This window comes from Phascolarctos cinereus, unplaced genomic scaffold (genome assembly GCF_003287225.1).
Source record: "Phascolarctos cinereus isolate Bilbo 61053 unplaced genomic scaffold, phaCin_HiC Scaffold_3;HRSCAF=262, whole genome shotgun sequence".
Classification (NCBI taxonomy): domain Eukaryota; kingdom Metazoa; phylum Chordata; class Mammalia; order Diprotodontia; family Phascolarctidae; genus Phascolarctos; species Phascolarctos cinereus.
In genome coordinates this window covers 96,936,371-96,953,827 of record NW_027555736.1, presented here as the reverse complement: position 1 = coordinate 96,953,827, position 17,457 = coordinate 96,936,371, and the positions used below count along the sequence as shown (strand labels likewise).

At 37.5% G+C, this 17,457-nt stretch overlaps 2 protein-coding genes across 4 annotated transcripts in view; one reads left to right on the top strand and one right to left on the bottom strand.

Annotated features, from left to right (window-relative positions):
* Positions 1–8,227, bottom strand: part of NRAP (nebulin related anchoring protein) — an 84,519-nt gene extending 76,292 nt beyond the window's left edge. For 2 of the 3 annotated variants that reach the window (XM_020988085.2, XM_020988086.2), the window contains exons 1-4: positions 7,973–8,226; positions 7,521–7,615; positions 6,322–6,409; positions 1,444–1,548 (exon numbers count right to left, since the gene is read on the bottom strand). In XM_020988085.2, coding sequence (XP_020843744.1) covers positions 1,444–1,548; positions 6,322–6,409; positions 7,521–7,615; positions 7,973–8,047 — 363 coding nt within the window. In that variant the 5' untranslated portion in view covers positions 8,048–8,226. Of the gene's footprint in view, positions 1–1,443; positions 1,549–6,321; positions 6,410–7,520; positions 7,616–7,972 lie in introns of all 3 variants that reach the window. The other variant, XM_078151046.1, reaches the window with a different exon arrangement.
* A 4,776-nt stretch (positions 8,228–13,003) lies between these two features.
* The window catches only part of CASP7 (caspase 7), a 58,642-nt gene continuing 54,188 nt past the window's right edge, over positions 13,004–17,457 (top strand). Inside the window, exon 1 of the mRNA XM_020988245.2 lies at positions 13,004–13,206. The gene's annotated coding sequence lies outside the window, so the exon portion shown is untranslated. The remainder of the gene's footprint in view (positions 13,207–17,457) is intronic.

Here is a 17,457-nt window from a genome sequence, read left to right as displayed (position 1 = left end):
TACAGTAGTTAATAATTATGGTAACTTTGTGTTTGACAAATGCAAAGATTTAAGTTTTTAGGATAAGAATTCACTATTTGGTTAAAAAAAATTGGGGGGAAACTGGAAAGCAGTCTGGCAGAAATTGGGCATAGACCAAAAAATATCGTACACCATTTACCAAGATAAGGTCAAAATGGATACATGACCTAGATATAAAGAGAGATATAAAAAATTAGAACATAGAACATTTATCTATCAGATTTAAGGATAGAAGAATTTATGAATAAACATGAGATAGAGAGCATTGTGAGATGTAAAATGGATAATTTTGATTACAATAAATTAAAAAAAGGTTTTGTACAAATAAAACCAATGTAGCCAAGATTAGGAGGAAAGCAGATAATTAGGGGAAAATTTTATAGACAGTTTCTCAAATAAAGGTCTCATTTCTCAAATACATAGACAACCTTGTTAAATTTATAAGCATATGAGTCATTTCCAATTGAAAACTGATCAAATGATATGAACAAGCAGTTTTTCAATGAAGAAATCAAACTATACATAGTCATATAAAATTCTCTAGCTCATTATTAATTAGAGAAATGCAAATTAAAACAACTTTGAGATATCATCCTACACCTATACACCTATTAGATTGGCTAAAATGATAGAAGGGGAAAATGACAAATGTTGAAGTGGATATGGAAAAATTAGGATACTAATTCACTGTTGGTAGAACTGTGAACTGATCCAACCATTTTAAAGAGCAATCTGGAATTATGCCCAATGAGTTATAAAACTGTGTATACCCTTTGACTCAGCAATGCCACTATTAGGTCTGTTTCCCAAGGTGATCAGGTAAAAAGGAAAAGAACCTATATGTTTTGAAATATTTATAGCAGCTCTCTTTGTGGTGGCAAAGAACTGGAAATTGAGGGGCTGCCCATCATTTGGGGAATGGCTAAACAAATTGCGGTAAATGATTGTGAGGGAATATTACTGTGTTTTAAGAAATGATGAGAAGTTTGGTTTTAAAAAACATGGAAAGAATTGTATGAAATACTGGAATGAAATGAGCAGAACCAAGAGAACATTGCATACACTAATAGCAATACTGTTCAAAGAGTAACTGTAAACAACTAAGTTATTCTGAGTATTGTAAGTACTCAAATCGACTACAAAGGACCTATGAAGGAAGATGCTATGGAACTGATAAACAGAAGTATGCATAGTATCGTTTCACATATACACACGTGCATATGTGTGTGTATGTGTATGTGTGTGCATGTGTATGTGTATGTGTGTGCGAAATGGTAGCCTTCTCTAGTGTGTGGTGGGGAAGGAGAGAGACAGTTCAAAACTTAAAATATAACAAAAACTAAATTTAATTTAACAAAAAAAAGCCCTAACATCTGAATAGCATCTGACTCTTTCAAATCCCTCTCATCACTATTATCTTACCTCATTGGCCAGTTCTGGCATCTTATGTGTAGCTGTCTCATCTTTGGATTTCATGTCCCAATGAAAGACAGATTTAAACCGCTCTCCATCTTCTCCATATTTCATCTAATTATTGTCAGAAAGGTTCCCAAGAGAGAAGAAAAAAAAATCATTAGTTCATAGCCAAAGTTACCGAGTCACAACATTCATTCAACAAACATTTGTTAAGCACATATCATATTCAATACATCATGCTAGGTTCTGGGGGAGACAAAAATATGAATAAGACATTGTCCCTGACCTCATGGATTTTCTAATCTAGTAAGAATAAGAATGTACATGAAATAATACAAATTAAAATAAAGTACAGGCCAAAGGCAAAAAGTACTATGAGATTTATAAGAGACAAATCACTTCCTTCTGGAGGAATTTGGGAAGACTTCAAGAAAAAGCAAATGACTGGGCTAGATTTTGCTTAAACTATGATGCCTTTTACATTAGGGGAAATATTTCAAGGATCCATAATTTCACTGACTGGGTTGCCTTATCACAGATACAGATCACAATCCCTCTGCGCCTTAGGGGACAACCTTCATGAGCTGTTATCTTCTTGAAAAATCCAGCACTTTGTGGCCAGCTGTCTGGTGATGAGTCTCTTCAGACTTAGCTAGGCCAGTCCATGGACAACAGTATGGTTCATCTTCAGGCACCTGGTACCTAAAACCTTTCCTGCTTAGAAAGGCTTCGAGTAGGGCCTGACACAACTTGTGCTCCCAACCTTTTGAGAAGCTAGGGTAACCTCCGAACAATAATAAGGAATAGAACTTTGGTGGAAGTGAAAAGGAATCCTGAACTATAAATGGTAACTTCCATATTCATCTAGTCAACACTACTGGAGTACCTACTGTTTACAGAACCCTAAGAAAAGTTATAATCTAAGAACAGTCTCATCCAACCAAATTCACTCTGGTTTGGTATTAGGATTACTTCTGATGCTATTAGGATACCATTTAACGTGATGCTTTAAGAAGCTCCGATATTTTTTCAGGACCTATAAAGTATAGAAAGATACTAATACGCATTCTCTATCTGAAAACAAATGACTACTAAATGAGACCAAAGTATTAAAAACATTTGAACAAAGTAAGTTCTAGTATTGTTCAAAGCAGAATTTTTTTCACTGTTCATTTCCACAGCAGAAAGCTATCAGTAAAGTTCACCTGTCTTCCCCCTAAAAACTTCTCAGGAGGATACAGAGAATTAGTATTAAAGGCATTTAAGGCAAGAAGAAACATTCTTAAATGCTATAATTAAGGCAACTTCAATAAGGCCCATCTCAGATCAGAAAGGGGGAACTAGACTTTAATATTCGTCTTTAAAAGTACATCTATTACTCCATTGGTCAGATAATGTTAAACAAGTTGTGGATTAATATGGTGAATTTAGAGACAGCATGGTAGAATTACATGAACTAATGCAAAGTAAAGGATGTAGAACCACGGAAACAACATAAAAAATTTCTGCAATAGTGTAAATGGAAAAAACATCTACAAAACAATTAAAATTGAATGCTGTGAAACTATAATGACCACACATGGCCCCAAAGAGAAAATAAGAAATCACTTCCTCCACTTCTTTGCAGAGGTGTGAGATTATGGGTGAAGAACACAGCATACAATGTCAAATGTTTTCAATGTATTGGTTGGTTTTGTTTAATTGTTGTTTTTCTTTTTTATTCTTTGTTATAAGAAACGTCTTTCTGGGAGGGGAGAGGGAGTCCATAGGGAAATATAAATGATGCAAAGACTAAAGGATATCAATAAAAATTATGTTTTTAAAACTATGGCTGTACCTACCAACCAGATTTAAAGAGAGCATTCTGTCCCTGTAAATGTTTATTTTTGAAAAAGAGAAAGAAAGTGAGGGAACTGTACTGAATGACCTCTGAGATCTCTACCGTCTCTAACATTCTATGACTTTAGAAACCATTACAGAAAAAAATATAAACCTAGTTCCAATCGTAACTCAAATTGTCAACCCTTCCCACAGCTGCTAATACTCTCTTGCATCAACAACTACCTCAAAGTCTCTCAAAGGTGTAAAAAACTTAAACTGTACTTTCTCCCAAGGTGCAGAAAAATCTAAATATTCAGGCACTCTAAAGGGACTGAGTTGTTGGATATTTGTTTGTTTTTCTCTTGGTAAAGGAAGGGAAAGTGATCTCAGCAGCCAATTGTTCAGTTTACACCCACCTCTCCTGAGGTTCTCAGATTGCAGCCTGTGAGTGGAAATAGAACCTCTAGTAATTTCTGTCTCATTCCAGTACAGTCTGTCATACACCATTAAAAGAAAGTGAAGCCATCACTACCTTAAAGGATAGCAAATAATACATGAATTTTTTGCAGAGCATGAAGGAGAATTGAATTGTCTGCGCTGGGGAGGAAGAAACAAATATACTGTCAAGCTTATTTTTCCCTCCCCTGGGAAATGTGAAAGGTAAAAAAATAGTGAGATGACTTTAAAAATACATCTCTCATTTTAAAATATATATACATATATATATGTATATATATATATGTATATATATATATATATATATATATGTATATATATATATATATATATAGTAAAGTGCTGTAGCTATCTTTTTTATATGGAATGTTTGTGTTTTTTGCTGATTAAGTTCATAATAAAAAGAAAATTAAAAATTAAAAAAGATGTTAAAATGAACAAAGATGAAATTTTAAAATATTAATTATAAAAATGGCACACTGACTATAGAGAGGCATCTCCAACTTTTTAAAAAGAAATGTAAAGCACTATATGCCATGGAGATTGATTTTTTTTTCAACCACATAGATGGGCATCCTTTCACTAATCCAATTCTGTCTTATGTAGCTATCCTTAAACATCAATAGCCAAATCTACAGACATACCATGGCTATTTTTCTTCACGAGCCTTTGTATAAAATGTTCTACCTCAGTTGTGGAATAGATAACACAAAACAACTCATAAAACTATTTTGAAACACTCTATAATAGGGTGTTGTAGTATTCCCATGGACAGATCAGGAGCTGAGCTCAGTAACTTTTCTGTAATGCCCTATTCACAAGGACAGTAGTTGGAATCCAGGTTAATCAGTCTAAGGTCCAGGGCAATATTTGGAAGCAATTCAGAGCAAGTCCTTATCTACAATTTTCTACTTTTAGATCATTCACCTGTTTGGGGACTAGGAGGAGAAACAGCTAAATACCATCAAGTAATTCATTAAAAGGCAGCTAGGTGGTTCAGCAGATAGACCACTGGGCCCGTAATTGTGACAGACCTGAATTCAAATCTGACCTCAGTCTCTTACTAGCAGAGTGACCTTGAGCAAGTCACTTAACCTCTGTTTGCCTTCATCCACTGGACAAAAAATGGCAAACCACTCCAGTATCTTTATCAAGAAAACCCCCTGGACAGTATGGTCCATGGGGTCATAAAGAGTTAGCCATGACCAAACAATTAGTTATTTAGGGAAAAGGGAAATATGTTTTATTCTTTAGCTATAACAATAATTATAATAATGACACGTTAAGGTTTCCAAAATATTTTACATACATTATCTCATTTGATCTTCACAACAACCTCATGAGGGAGGTACTATTATTGATGCTAGACTTTTCATTTTAGTGCCTTCCCTCTGTTAATTATTTCCTATCTATCTTGCATGCAGCTTGCTTTGTATATATTTGTTTGCATGTTGTCTCCCCCATTAGATTGTAAGCTCCTTGACAGGAGGGACTATCTTTTGCCTTTTTCTATACCCAGCACTTTGCACAGTGCCTGGAACATAGTAGGCACTTAATAAATGTTTACGGATTGATTGACCCCATTTTACAAATACATAAACTGAGGGTCAAAGATATTAAATGACTCTCCCAGGATCACACGGCTAGCAAGTACCCAAATTATAGATACTTTCTATAGAGAAGTATAAAATGTTAGAACTGTGAAGCCTCTTGGGGATCACCTAGCTAAGTATTCTCATTAGAGATGAGGAAATTAGGGCCTAGAAAGGTATAGTAAATCAGTTTTGCACAGCTCATTAATGAAAGAACTTGTATTAGAATACAGAGATGCCAATTCCAAGACTAATATTTCCACTCCTCTCTACAGCACTGTCAATAGCATTTAAAAAAATTTTTTTGTAAAACTCAGGTATAGACCCAGCCTACAAGCATGTAGGCACATAATAAGTGCTTAGTAGATGTCTGTTGATTGCCTGAAGGATCATTATTAAGAAAAAGCAATCTAGCTATGGGATAGACATAGAAGGTCTCAAACATTTCTACCCTGGGCTCTGGATACAGAGTTGGACCGTCAATATAGCTCATGGTTTTCAGGCTGGGGAATTATAGATTTTAAAGTATCTGAATGATCTCTTAAAGTACACACACACACACACACACACACACACACACACACACACACACACACACTCATTGATGAGAAAAGTCAAACTATATGTCCTTTGTTCAATTTAACAAATAATTCCATTTAATAAGTATTTATTAAGCACTGTAGTATGCTAACTCCACTGAATAAGTTAATTATCAAATTAGCTAGAAGGATACGAAACTAGTTAAACCAATTAGGTTGCATAGAAGCCTAAATAATATTTATTCTTTATCACTCAACAGGTAAGTACACTGAATATTAGCCACGAAGTTGGGCGGAAGGAGAGGTACCAACAAGGAGAAAGCTCAGTACTTGTTCAAGAAATACATAAATGTGTTAGTGTGGGAAAAAAGGTATGAGACCCAGTTTACAGAAAGATTCCCAAAAGCATAGTAAATTTAAATACAGAGGTCATTCTTGTTTTAAATGATTTCCAAACAAAGAATCAAGTTACTTACCTCGCTACCTGCTTCTGACTGTTTTTTCAAATTTATATTTAACGGGCTCTGATACACACTAGTGAATGTGTTATTCTTGGGGTTATGTCTATAAAATAAAAAAAAATACAACAGGAAGTTAGAAAAGTGCTAATCTCTCAGCAAATCACCTTGGCCCAACACTACTGATCATGAAGCATCTAAATGTACAGCTCCTGTTCAAGACAATAAATGTAATATCTTGAAATTAAATTAATTACAATTTAGGCTTTGATTCTAGAATTTTAGAAACTTTGAGCTGAGACAGAACTGATAATTTCAAATACCCTACCCCCCCCTCCATTTTACAGATGAGGAAACTGAAGACCAAAGAGAAATGACAACCAGGAACTGGACAGGGCAGGATTCCAACCCGGGTCTTCCAAATCCAAGTCCAGTGCCCTTTGTACAACACCAAGTTCTCAAATGCCCTATTTTTTTTTTTTTAAAAACCTATTTAACGGGGAATGGCCATTACAAAATGAAAACTTTCTGGAAAAAAACTCAATACATTTTAAAAATTATTTTCCAAAACTGTAGCCCTCATATTTTATGACCATTACGTGAGTTTGTCCATTTCTACAGCTCAGACTTAGGGGTCACATTTATAATTAGAAGGGACTTAAGATGTCTGTCATCTAGTCCAACTCCCTCATTTGAGATGAGGAAATCAGTGCCTAGGGACATTACGTCACATGGCCAAGGTCACACAAGCATGATGTTGCAGAGCTAAGGGAAGATGCTGCCCTTTATCTGGTTAATTTGATCTTTTGTTTTCCAAAATATTTAAACTTCAGACCTCAGCTTCTTATCTATTTATTTTTTAGTTTTCAACATTCACTTTTGTAAGATTTTGACTTCCAAATTTTTTTTCTCCCTTCCTCTCCCCTTTCCTCCCTCCCCAACATGGCAGGCAATCTGATCTAGGCTATACATGTACAATCATATTAAACATATTTCCACATTAGAACTCGGGACCTGTTTTAGAATGCATTAAGCTACACATTCTGAGATGTGTCCCAGGTTATATTTAGGAGAATATTTTTGAAAGACTATACTTTTCTTTAGAACTGGTATCATTTCTTTAAGTGGTTTCTTAGTGATTCTCAAAAAAAAATACTAAAAAGGATGTCAAAAAAGGATGGGGTGAACAGAGAGGAGAAAGCCATAAACACACTTACGCATGACAATAAGGCTTCTTCTGGTGACTCACAAAATTATTGACAGTTAGCATCATCTTGCAGACCTCACAGTGAAAACAAGCTTTGTGCCATGTCTAGAAACCACACAGAAAAGAGAAAGGGAGATTCCATAATTTCCAAACACTCAGATATGACTAAGAGTAAAACTCAGTTATTAAGCTTCATTCACCTTGGGGTTTGGGCAAGAGAGAGGGTTAAAAAACAAAGCTACCATATATTAAGTTAAAAGACTAGCATCTTTTCTTTCAAGATGATATAAGCAGTTATATTTCTGCCCTGGAAATAGATACAAGCGAAAAAAAAATGGGGAAATCCATCCTCTTCCAAAGTTACCATTTCAAAATGCACAGGAGTTTTTACTTAGGTGAAAAAAATAAATACATTTCACATCCCTGGTGTTCTCCTCAAAGACCAGAGAAATGTCTACTGACCTGATCTATACAGTTGATCTTTTCAGCAGGATAAACCCCATACCCACACCGAGAACAAGCCTGCACATTCATCATAGCGTCAGAAGAAGAGCGGAAAAGATAAGTAACAGACAAGGAATCCAAGGATAAGTCCTTCGTCAAGCTGTCCAACTCCACTGTGTACCCAGGCCCCTTGCTGAATCTCCTTGTTGCCCTTCGTGGTCACCAGCCTGTGTTAACTTTCTCTATCCAACCACCTCCTTTGCTTTCTTGACTTTCTGGTTTGAAATCAGCAGCTGGTTGGCTTATAAAGCTGCCACTTACTCAGACGGTCTATTTTGGCGCCTCTGTCAACACGCATGCCGGGGGAAGGGATAGTAGAGGCATTTCTAGCTGACATGGTTCTCTAAATAGAAAAGTGAACTCATGAACAGCATCATGCCTGTCTGGATGACCAAATCCTGGAAGGTGACCATTCTGCATTCACTCTTGGTTGTTTAATTCTAGCTGTGATCATTAGCTAAGAAAAGAGCTTTTAAAGTGATAACAATCTATCTTCATAAGACCGTCGAGGAAGAAAAGTTACTCTTATGTCTATTCCCAGACTGGGCACTTCCAATATAGTAAATAACTCACTAGGGCAGACACACAAAGCTAAAAGGGCAAATGAATGTTGGCTTTATCACTGAATATTTTTGCCTTATAACTGAGGACAAATACGGTAGTGGCGAAGTTGTGGAGAGTGATACACTTGACATTGTGGGTTTGAATCCTACTTCTGATAACTGTCTGCGTCTTCAGGGATCAGTCACTTCCCTTTCTGAGCTTCCGGCTCCTCATCTGTAAAACAGAGGTTATGATACTAGCATCTATCTCACAGGGTTATTTTGAGGCTCAAATGAGGCACTACATGTAAAGTGCTTTTGTCAAGCTTAATGTACTACATAAATGTTAGGTATCGTAACTGTGTCTGTGTCTTAAATTTATCACCATTCAGGAATCACGAGACCAGGATAATTGCTGTTTAGTATGTAAGCTTCTTGAAGGCAGGGACTGGTTTGAGTTTGCTGTTGGGGTTTTTTTGTTTGTTTTCTCTTCGGAATCTTAAGGCTTATCACAGTGTTTAGAACATAATGACCCTGTTATAAATGCTTATTGAACTGAATTAAATAAACATGGTCTTTCAAAAATTTGTTGTGAAACTATCATTAATTCTAAGACGTGGTCAAAGTAGACTTATTGCCATCATTAGAGTAAAAACATATTTAGGTAGCAACTTATTTTTTAAAAAAAAATTATTGATATCTTTTTTTGTGTGTGTCACTTTTCCACCATCCTCTCCCTGGGCGCCATTCCTTAGAGGAAATTAAAAAAGGTTTTTAAAAAACTTGCTTATCAAAACTAAAAAATATGTCAATTTGAGCCAACATTAAATGCAGTGTTCCACATCTATAGTCTCTTATCTCTATAAAGAAGGAATAGAGGTGCATTCTTATAACTCTTCTTTAGAGATAAGCTTGTTCATTTATTTTTTCAATATTCAGTTTTCATTTCTGTTGTTATTTTTCTATTTAAATTGTTAGAATCATTGTATAAACTGTTTCCTTGTTTCTGCTTACGTCACTTTCCATTAATTTATTTTCATCTTTTTTTATAGCACAGTAATGTTCAATAATATTTATGTACCAAATTTTGTTTAGTCATTCCGCAGTTGGTGAGCTTTTATTTTGTTCCCAGTTCTTTGATACTATAAAAAGTGTTGCTGTAAATATTTTGTGATCTTTAAGACCTTACTTTGTATTATTGACTTACTTGGGATCTCTAGGTGAAAAGCTATGGATATTTTAGTTAATTTCTTAGCATAATTCCAAATTGCTTTGCAAAATGGTTGGACCAGCTCCCAGCTCCAACATAACAATTTCTTCACCAGTGTACCCAGTATTTTCCATACTCTCTCCCTCAACATCGACTATTTCCATCTTTTGTCATCTCTGACAATTTTCTGGATGTGAGGTGCAGAACCTCAAAGTTGTTTTGCATTTCTCTCAAATGGAAGTCTTTAATATGATTGTTAATAACTTGCAGTTTTCTTTTGAGAATCATTTGTTCATATCCTTTGATAAGCTTTTGTTATTGTATATTTGAGTCACTTTTCATATATCTTCAATCAGAACCTTATCAGAAATACTTGATGCAAAGATTTTTTTCTTTGCTTACCAATCACTTCCTTAATTAACTTAGATGCATTGATTTTGTTCATGCAAAAGTTTTTCACTTTCATGTAATTGAAATTTAATTCGGTATGATCACCCTTATCTGGTTCTCTCCCTAAACTATGCCCAAAGGGCTATAAAATGGGTATACCCTTTGACCCAGCAATAGCATTTCTAGGGCTACATCCCAGAGAGATCACACAAATGGGAAAAGGACCCACATGTACAAAAATATTTATAGCAGCTCTTTCTGTGGTGGCAAAGAATTGGAAATTGAGAGGATGCCCGTCAATTACGGAATGGCTGAACAAGTTGTGGTATATGAATGTAATGGAATACTATTGTGCTATAAGAAATGATGAACAGGCTGACTTCAGGAAAACCTGGAAAGATTTGTATGGTCTGATGCTGAGTGAAGTGAGCAGAACCAGAAGAACGTTGAACACAATAACAGCCACATTGTGTGATGACTAATATTGAGAGATTTCACCCTTCTCAGCAATACAAGAATCTAAGACATCTCCAAAGGCTTCATGATGGAAAATGCTATCCGCATATGAAGAAAGAACTATGGAGCCTGAATGCAGATTGAAGCATACTATTTGCTATTTTTTTTCTTCTGTTGTGTTTTGTTTCCTCTTTTTGGTGGTTCCTCCTATTGGTTCTAATTCTTACTTACAACATCACTAATGTGAAAATATGTTTAATAGGAATATATATGTATAGCCAATATTAGATTGCATGCCGTCTTGGGGATGGAGCTGGGGAGAAAGGGGGAGAAAAATTTTAAACTCAAAAGCTTATGGAAGTGATGGTTGATAATTCAAAATAAATTAATTAATAAAAAATAGAAAGAAAAACAAAAGAAAAAAGTTTAGCTTATTATTTCTAAGTCATCATTTCAAGCACGTTTTGTAATAGGTTGAATTCACTTCTTTTTATATAAATGTACTTTTTTCCCAATTAAAAAGAAAAGAATTCTCTCCCTACTTATAGCAATGAAAGGTATCTGACCTGGTTCTTTTCTAATTTTTTTTTTAAATTTTTGATGGTGTGAGTTTTAATATTTAGGCCATGAATCCATTTTGAGCTTGTATCACATAAGATGTTGGTCTAATCCTAATTTATGCCAAAATGCTTTCAGTTTTCCAATAATTCCTATCAAATAGGAAGTTCACCAAATAATTTATATTCTTCATTTGATTGAACACTGGCTGACTGAGTTCAATTCCTTTCAATTCTTCCTTATGTAGTCAGTTCCACTGATCTATTTTTCTATTTTTTAAAATAATATAGGCTTGATAACTACTATTTATTAGTATAGTTTGAGGCATGGAAATGTTATTTCCCCTTTATTCTTACTTTTTATTTTTATGTTTTCCTTTGAGACTCTAGATTCTTTGTTCCTACAAATGATTATTTATTAGTTTGTCTAGCCACAATTTACATTTTACAAACTTGGTTCCTCTCCACTCCCATTACCACCAAGACTTCTTTTCAGGGTAAACATCTCAATTCACCCAAATATTTTTATATACCAAGATTTATAGATTCTTCATGATTTTAGTCACCTTTGCTTATATACACTCTGTCAATGCCCTCTTTAAACTGCAGTACCCCAAACTAAAAACAACACTTTAGATGCAGTCTAACCAAAACAGAAAGACATGAAATTATTACCTTTTTAATAATAAAAATATTTTAATTAATGAATTCTAAGATTTAATTAGGTTTTTTTGTTTTTGCTTTTTTAACAAGCACATCACAGTTAGTTCATACTGTACTTCCATTCAACCTACATCATTGCCAGATTTCCCCCATGTTGTATTTGTATTGATGTTTTAGACCTAAATGTAAAACTTATAAATTTTATCTTCATTAGTTTGGGTCTCTCTTTTAAACCTATCAAGATCATTTTTAATCTTTATTCTGTCATTTAAAGTACTAGCAGTCCATCTCAGGTTTTCATTAACTGTAAATTTGACAAGCATACCTTCCACATCTTCATCCAAATCTTTAACAAAAAATATCAAATAAGACAGAATCAACGATTACAGACAAGTATCACGGCAATTAGAATAACCCTTGCTGACTGGCATGGAGCCATTGATAAACACTCTTTGGATCCAACCATTCAACCAACTGTCTTACTTTACTAACACCCAATACATTTCCCACCACATCATACGCTAAAAGTGTCCTTTAACCTCTAGGATTTAAGAAGTTCAGTAGGGATTCTTCCTGCTCTTTCACTGCTATCAGAGGAGGGTGTAAATATAGCGTTCCAAGTTGGAGTGTACATGGCAAAGTAGAGACCAGTGGCATACAGAATGGATGGCTGGAGTTGTATCTGGTGTTCTATCTTATTGGAAGGACCCTGCCCCTCAATCTGTTAGCTTTTCCAAGGATCTGGTTAGAAGAATGTAGTTACAGAGAGAGCCTTGAACAAATGTTTAGTAGTCAGGGACTTCTTGATAGGTTCTTTAGAGTCAAAGGCCTTCTCACTCCAATTCTTCCTAGATCATACATAAATCACGGAAGTTTAGATCTGGAAACACCTGACTCTAGACTCCAAAGGTGGGAAATGCCGGAGATGCGGCGCGGGAGCCTCGCCTCTTCTGAGAATTGGGCGAGGCAGGTAAGAAAACCTGAGTAACTGCAGTGCAAAGAAATCAGGCAGATTCCTCCGAGCTGCCGGGCCCCGAGACCCGGAAAGGCTCCCTAACGGGGCTCGCAGGCACCTCCTCGCGCGCACGGGATGTGGGCGGTGTCCGCAGCGCTACAAACTTAAGAAACTGGAGAGCGCTCGCTCCGCCTTCCAAACCCCTACTGCCGCAGCAGCCCCGGGGCCGCGTAGAGACGAGGCGGGCCCACTGGGCCCTCGGGGAGCGGGGCTCCACCCCCCGGCCGGCCTCGGCCCCGCCCCGCTGCCCGTTTTCGCTTTCGCGCCCTAAGCTCCGTAAAACCTGTCCCGGCTGGCACCGGAGACCGGTCTATTTGCGGCGTCTCCTTCCACCTCCTCCAGGATCCACGGTGGACACGGTAATGCCAGCTGCCCCCCGCCCTCTTTCCCGACTTTCTCTTCTCTCTACCGTATGGGCTTCCTTCCTGTCAGCCCCTTACAATCCTCGCTGACCTTCCCAGTCCCGGGCCGCTGTACTTAGCTACCCGCTTCCTAACATAGCAGTCCCCTCTTCTTCTCACTTGCTAGCCTTCCGGGGCTTTTCTGGGGCTGCCTGGCCTTTGGCTGAAAAAGGAGTTAGACTGTCTGATAGAGTTACTACTTGTCCCACTACAGTGGGATATTTGTAAACTTCTGGAGGGTATGGGCTGATATGTAATTGATTTTGTATCCCTACCTAGGAAGCCATCCTTGCACAGAGATAGGTCTTAATACACTTTCGGGAAATTTAATGATTATGATTGATATATATATATACACACATATATATATATAATCATAGCTAGCATTTATTACAAGGTTTTAAGGCTTGCAAAGCGCTTTACATACGTTATTACAGCCTCATAACAACCCTGTGAGATAGGTACTATTATCTACCACAACCCTGGGAGGAAGGTACTATCATTATCCCCATTTTATAGATGAGGAACATGAATAGTAAGAAAGGTTAAGTCATTGGCCACACCGATACTAAGTGTAAGAGGCAGGATTCTAACTCATGTCAGGACTGGGAAGTAGATTGGCTAGTGGGGGCAGGGAGAGAGGGAGAGGTCATAGAAACTTGAACCGGAAAAGGATATTAGAGATTTTAGGATAAGATTCAGAGCTGGGAAGAAGCTTGGACGTCTGGGAGTCTAGGCTCCTTATTTCTTACAAATGAGGAAATTCAGGCCCAAGATTGGATTGACTTGCTGAAGTTCACCTAAACAATGTGCGATATATCTCAGCCTGTACAAATGATTTAGCCTTACTGTTTGACAGATGAGGAAACTGCAACTCAGAGGACCATAGGATTTTTAGAGTTGAATTTTAGACATGGAAAGAATGTTGGATTTGGAGTTGAAGGACCTGGGTTTGAATCCTGCCCAAGGAGGGGCAGCTAGGTAGTGCATTGAATAGAGTGCTGCACCTGGAGTCTGGAAGACCTGACTTCAAATCTGGCCTGAGAGACTTACAAGCTGTGTGACCCTGGGCAAATCACTTGACCCTGTTTTGCCTCAGTTTCCTCATCTGTAAAATGAGCTGGAGAAGGAAATGACAAACTGCTCCAGTATCTTTGCCAAGAAAATCCCAAAAGGGGTCACAAAGAGTCAGACACGACAGAAAAATGACCGAACAGCAATCTACCATTTAATTCAAGTGTGACTTCGGCTAAGTCACTGGGCCCGCTCCTTGGGCGTCAGTTCTTCATCCATAAAATGCGGGGTTGGACTACATGGCCACGGAGATCCCTTGCAGTTCTAAATCTATAGTCCTTTGACCTTAAGCAATCAGCCAATGAACATTTATTAAGGATCTGCTTTGTATTAGGCCAGGCACAGAGCTATGTGCTGTGGATACAGAGACTACAAAGAAAAAAAAAAACAAGTAGTCTTCCCCTCAAGGAACTTCTCTGACTGGCTTGGACAAAGGGGTTTGGGTGCTAGACCAGTGAATTCATAGGGGAATTCCCTATAAGGAGACACTCTCTTTCAATGCAGGTTGGCTTCTTCTATGAAATTTATAGTCTTAGAGAGTAGCTTAGGGCATGAGAGGCCTACTCTACTGTACCATGCTGCCTCTGCATGTAAATATGCATATGTTGTTCAGTGGTATCCAACTCTTTGTGACTCTGTGGACCATAGCAAGCCATCCTGCTGTCATGTCTTTTAGCATTTAGATACTATCTATGGAGCAGAGGTGGTCACCAGAATTATTTTTCTTTTACTCTTTTCTTGGCAAAGATGCTGGAGTGTTTTGGTAGATTCTTCCAACCCAGGCAGGCTTCAAGCACGGACACTAGTGATGGCTGTGTGTCTGCTCATAAGCACCATGTTCAGAAAAGTTTGTCATCAGAAGGCTCTCCTTTCCCATGACAGTTTTTTGGCCATTACTATGAAGCAAGGTGGAGTTAGAATAAGATAGAACTGAAATCTGTATGGGTGGAGTCCCACACAAATGAAACCACAAAGCTTAAAAGTGTTGTAGCATGTCTAATCTAAACAATAGTAACTTACAATTTATATAGTAAATCATCATTACATATGATATTTAAATAGCACTTTTCTCATGACAGCTCTGTGAAATAATTAGGGCAAGTATCTTTATTTTACAGAAGGGGAAACTGAGGCTTGGAAGTGAATGCACATGCCCTGAGTCATTCAGCTAGTAATTTAGAGAGCCAAGATTTAAACCCAGGTCTTTTGTCTGCAAATACAATCCCCTTTTAACTTATTAATTACTAATTAAACACCAATTATTCACTAAAATTAATTACTAATTTATATTTACAAAGTATTTTATGTACATTATCATATTTGAGCCCTGAAATCACCCAGTGAGGTAGATAGGGCAAGTACTACTATCTTTTTGTAGCTGAGGGAAGTGAGGCTCAGCCACTCCTCTAAGACAGTAATAAATTCCTCTATGTCTCTTCTGACTTTTTCCTTCACTAACTTCCATTAGACCATTCTGCCCAAAGATCCAGGGATTTCTTGGCATTGCAAATTTAAGAGTCCTCTTCCCACAAGGAAGCTCTTCCAGATTGTGGGTTTGTCTTGGTGAGCCAGTCACCAAGAGTTCCATGGAAGCTTGTAAAGGCCCAGTAGGCAGGTACATGTGACCTGGACCCCTCTTTTACCGAACATGAACTTATCGTGAGCACCTCCCAAGGAAACCAAGCTCGGCAGTAGGAATCTAGGATCCTGGTGTCCATTGAGTTAGGAAAAGCAGTCTGCTTCCCTCCTCACTGAGTAGCAGCAGTTTATACTGGAGGTTATCTGTTCAATTGTTCTGAGGAAGGAGCCTTAACAAGCTTTGGCTTCCCTTTTCCTTCCTGTGGTAAACCCGATGATTTAATTTTTGTTTATTTCCCTTGAAGTTTATTCTTTAAAACCACTGCACTTCTTGAACCTGTATTCTTGGGCATGTGGCCTGTTCGGAAATTCCCTTGCTGTCATTAAGAATAGGAAAATTGATTTTTTTTTAACCCCATGTGCCTAAGCAGGGACCAGGTGGTGATTTCCTAGATGTGTTCGAGTCCAGTTCAACAAACATTTATTAAACACAAAACATTCAGAGCACTATGGAGGAAGTATGCCAGGTAATACAGCACATAGAGAGAACCAGAAGAGTGGCTCAAGTCTACCTGTGTGACCTTGGGAAAGCCTCTTAACCTCTCTGGGTCTTGGTTTCCTCCTCTATAAAATGAAGGGGTTTCTCTGGATGACCTCTAAGGTTCCAGCTGTAATTCTATGGTCCTTTGAAATAATTATAATAGCCTTTATTTACGTATTTTCACTGATGAAAAAGTGTTTTCCTTACTTTCAACAAACCTTTGAGGTAGATAATAAGAAATCCTTATTTTCACGAGGCATACATACTGATAATGCCAGTTGTAATAAACCTCCTTGAGTAGAGATAGAAAAGAGCAACTAGGCGGAGACATATTGGCTTGAAGTCAGGAAGACTCATCTTCCTGAGTTCAAATCTAGCCTTAGAGATTTATTGGGCCGTGTGACCCTGGGCAAGTCACTTGACCCTGTTTGCCTCAGTTTCCTCATCCATAAAATGAGCTGGAGAAGGAAATGGCAAACTACTCCAGTGTCTTTACCAAGAAAACCCCAAAAGGGATCACAGTGCAGACATGACTGAATAATAAAAATAGATAGAAGTGGTCACCAGAATTATTTTTCTTTTACTCTCTATTAAACTATTGAATTTCTAATCAGCTAACATATTGAAGCTCTTTGAGCCAAGTACAACAGTTTATTACTTTGTGAGTTCTGGATATGGAGTCAGAGAACCCAAGTTCAAATATGGCCTCTAAGGGAGAACTATGTGATAGTAGACAAGGTTTTTTTTTTTTGTCTAGGAAATGGGATTAAGTGACTTGCCCAGGGTCTCACAGCTAGTAAGTGTTATGTGTCTGTGACTGGATTTGAGCTCAGGTCCTCCTGAATGCAGGGCCGGTACTCTATCCACTGCGCCACCTAGCTGCCCTGGCCTTTAATTTTTCTGAGCCTCAGCTTCGTCATCTGGAAAAATGAAAAGGTTGGACTAAATGCCCTCTAGGGCCCTATCCAACTAGTGATTTATGATCCTGTGACCCCATTTAAAAAAAATAGCTCACA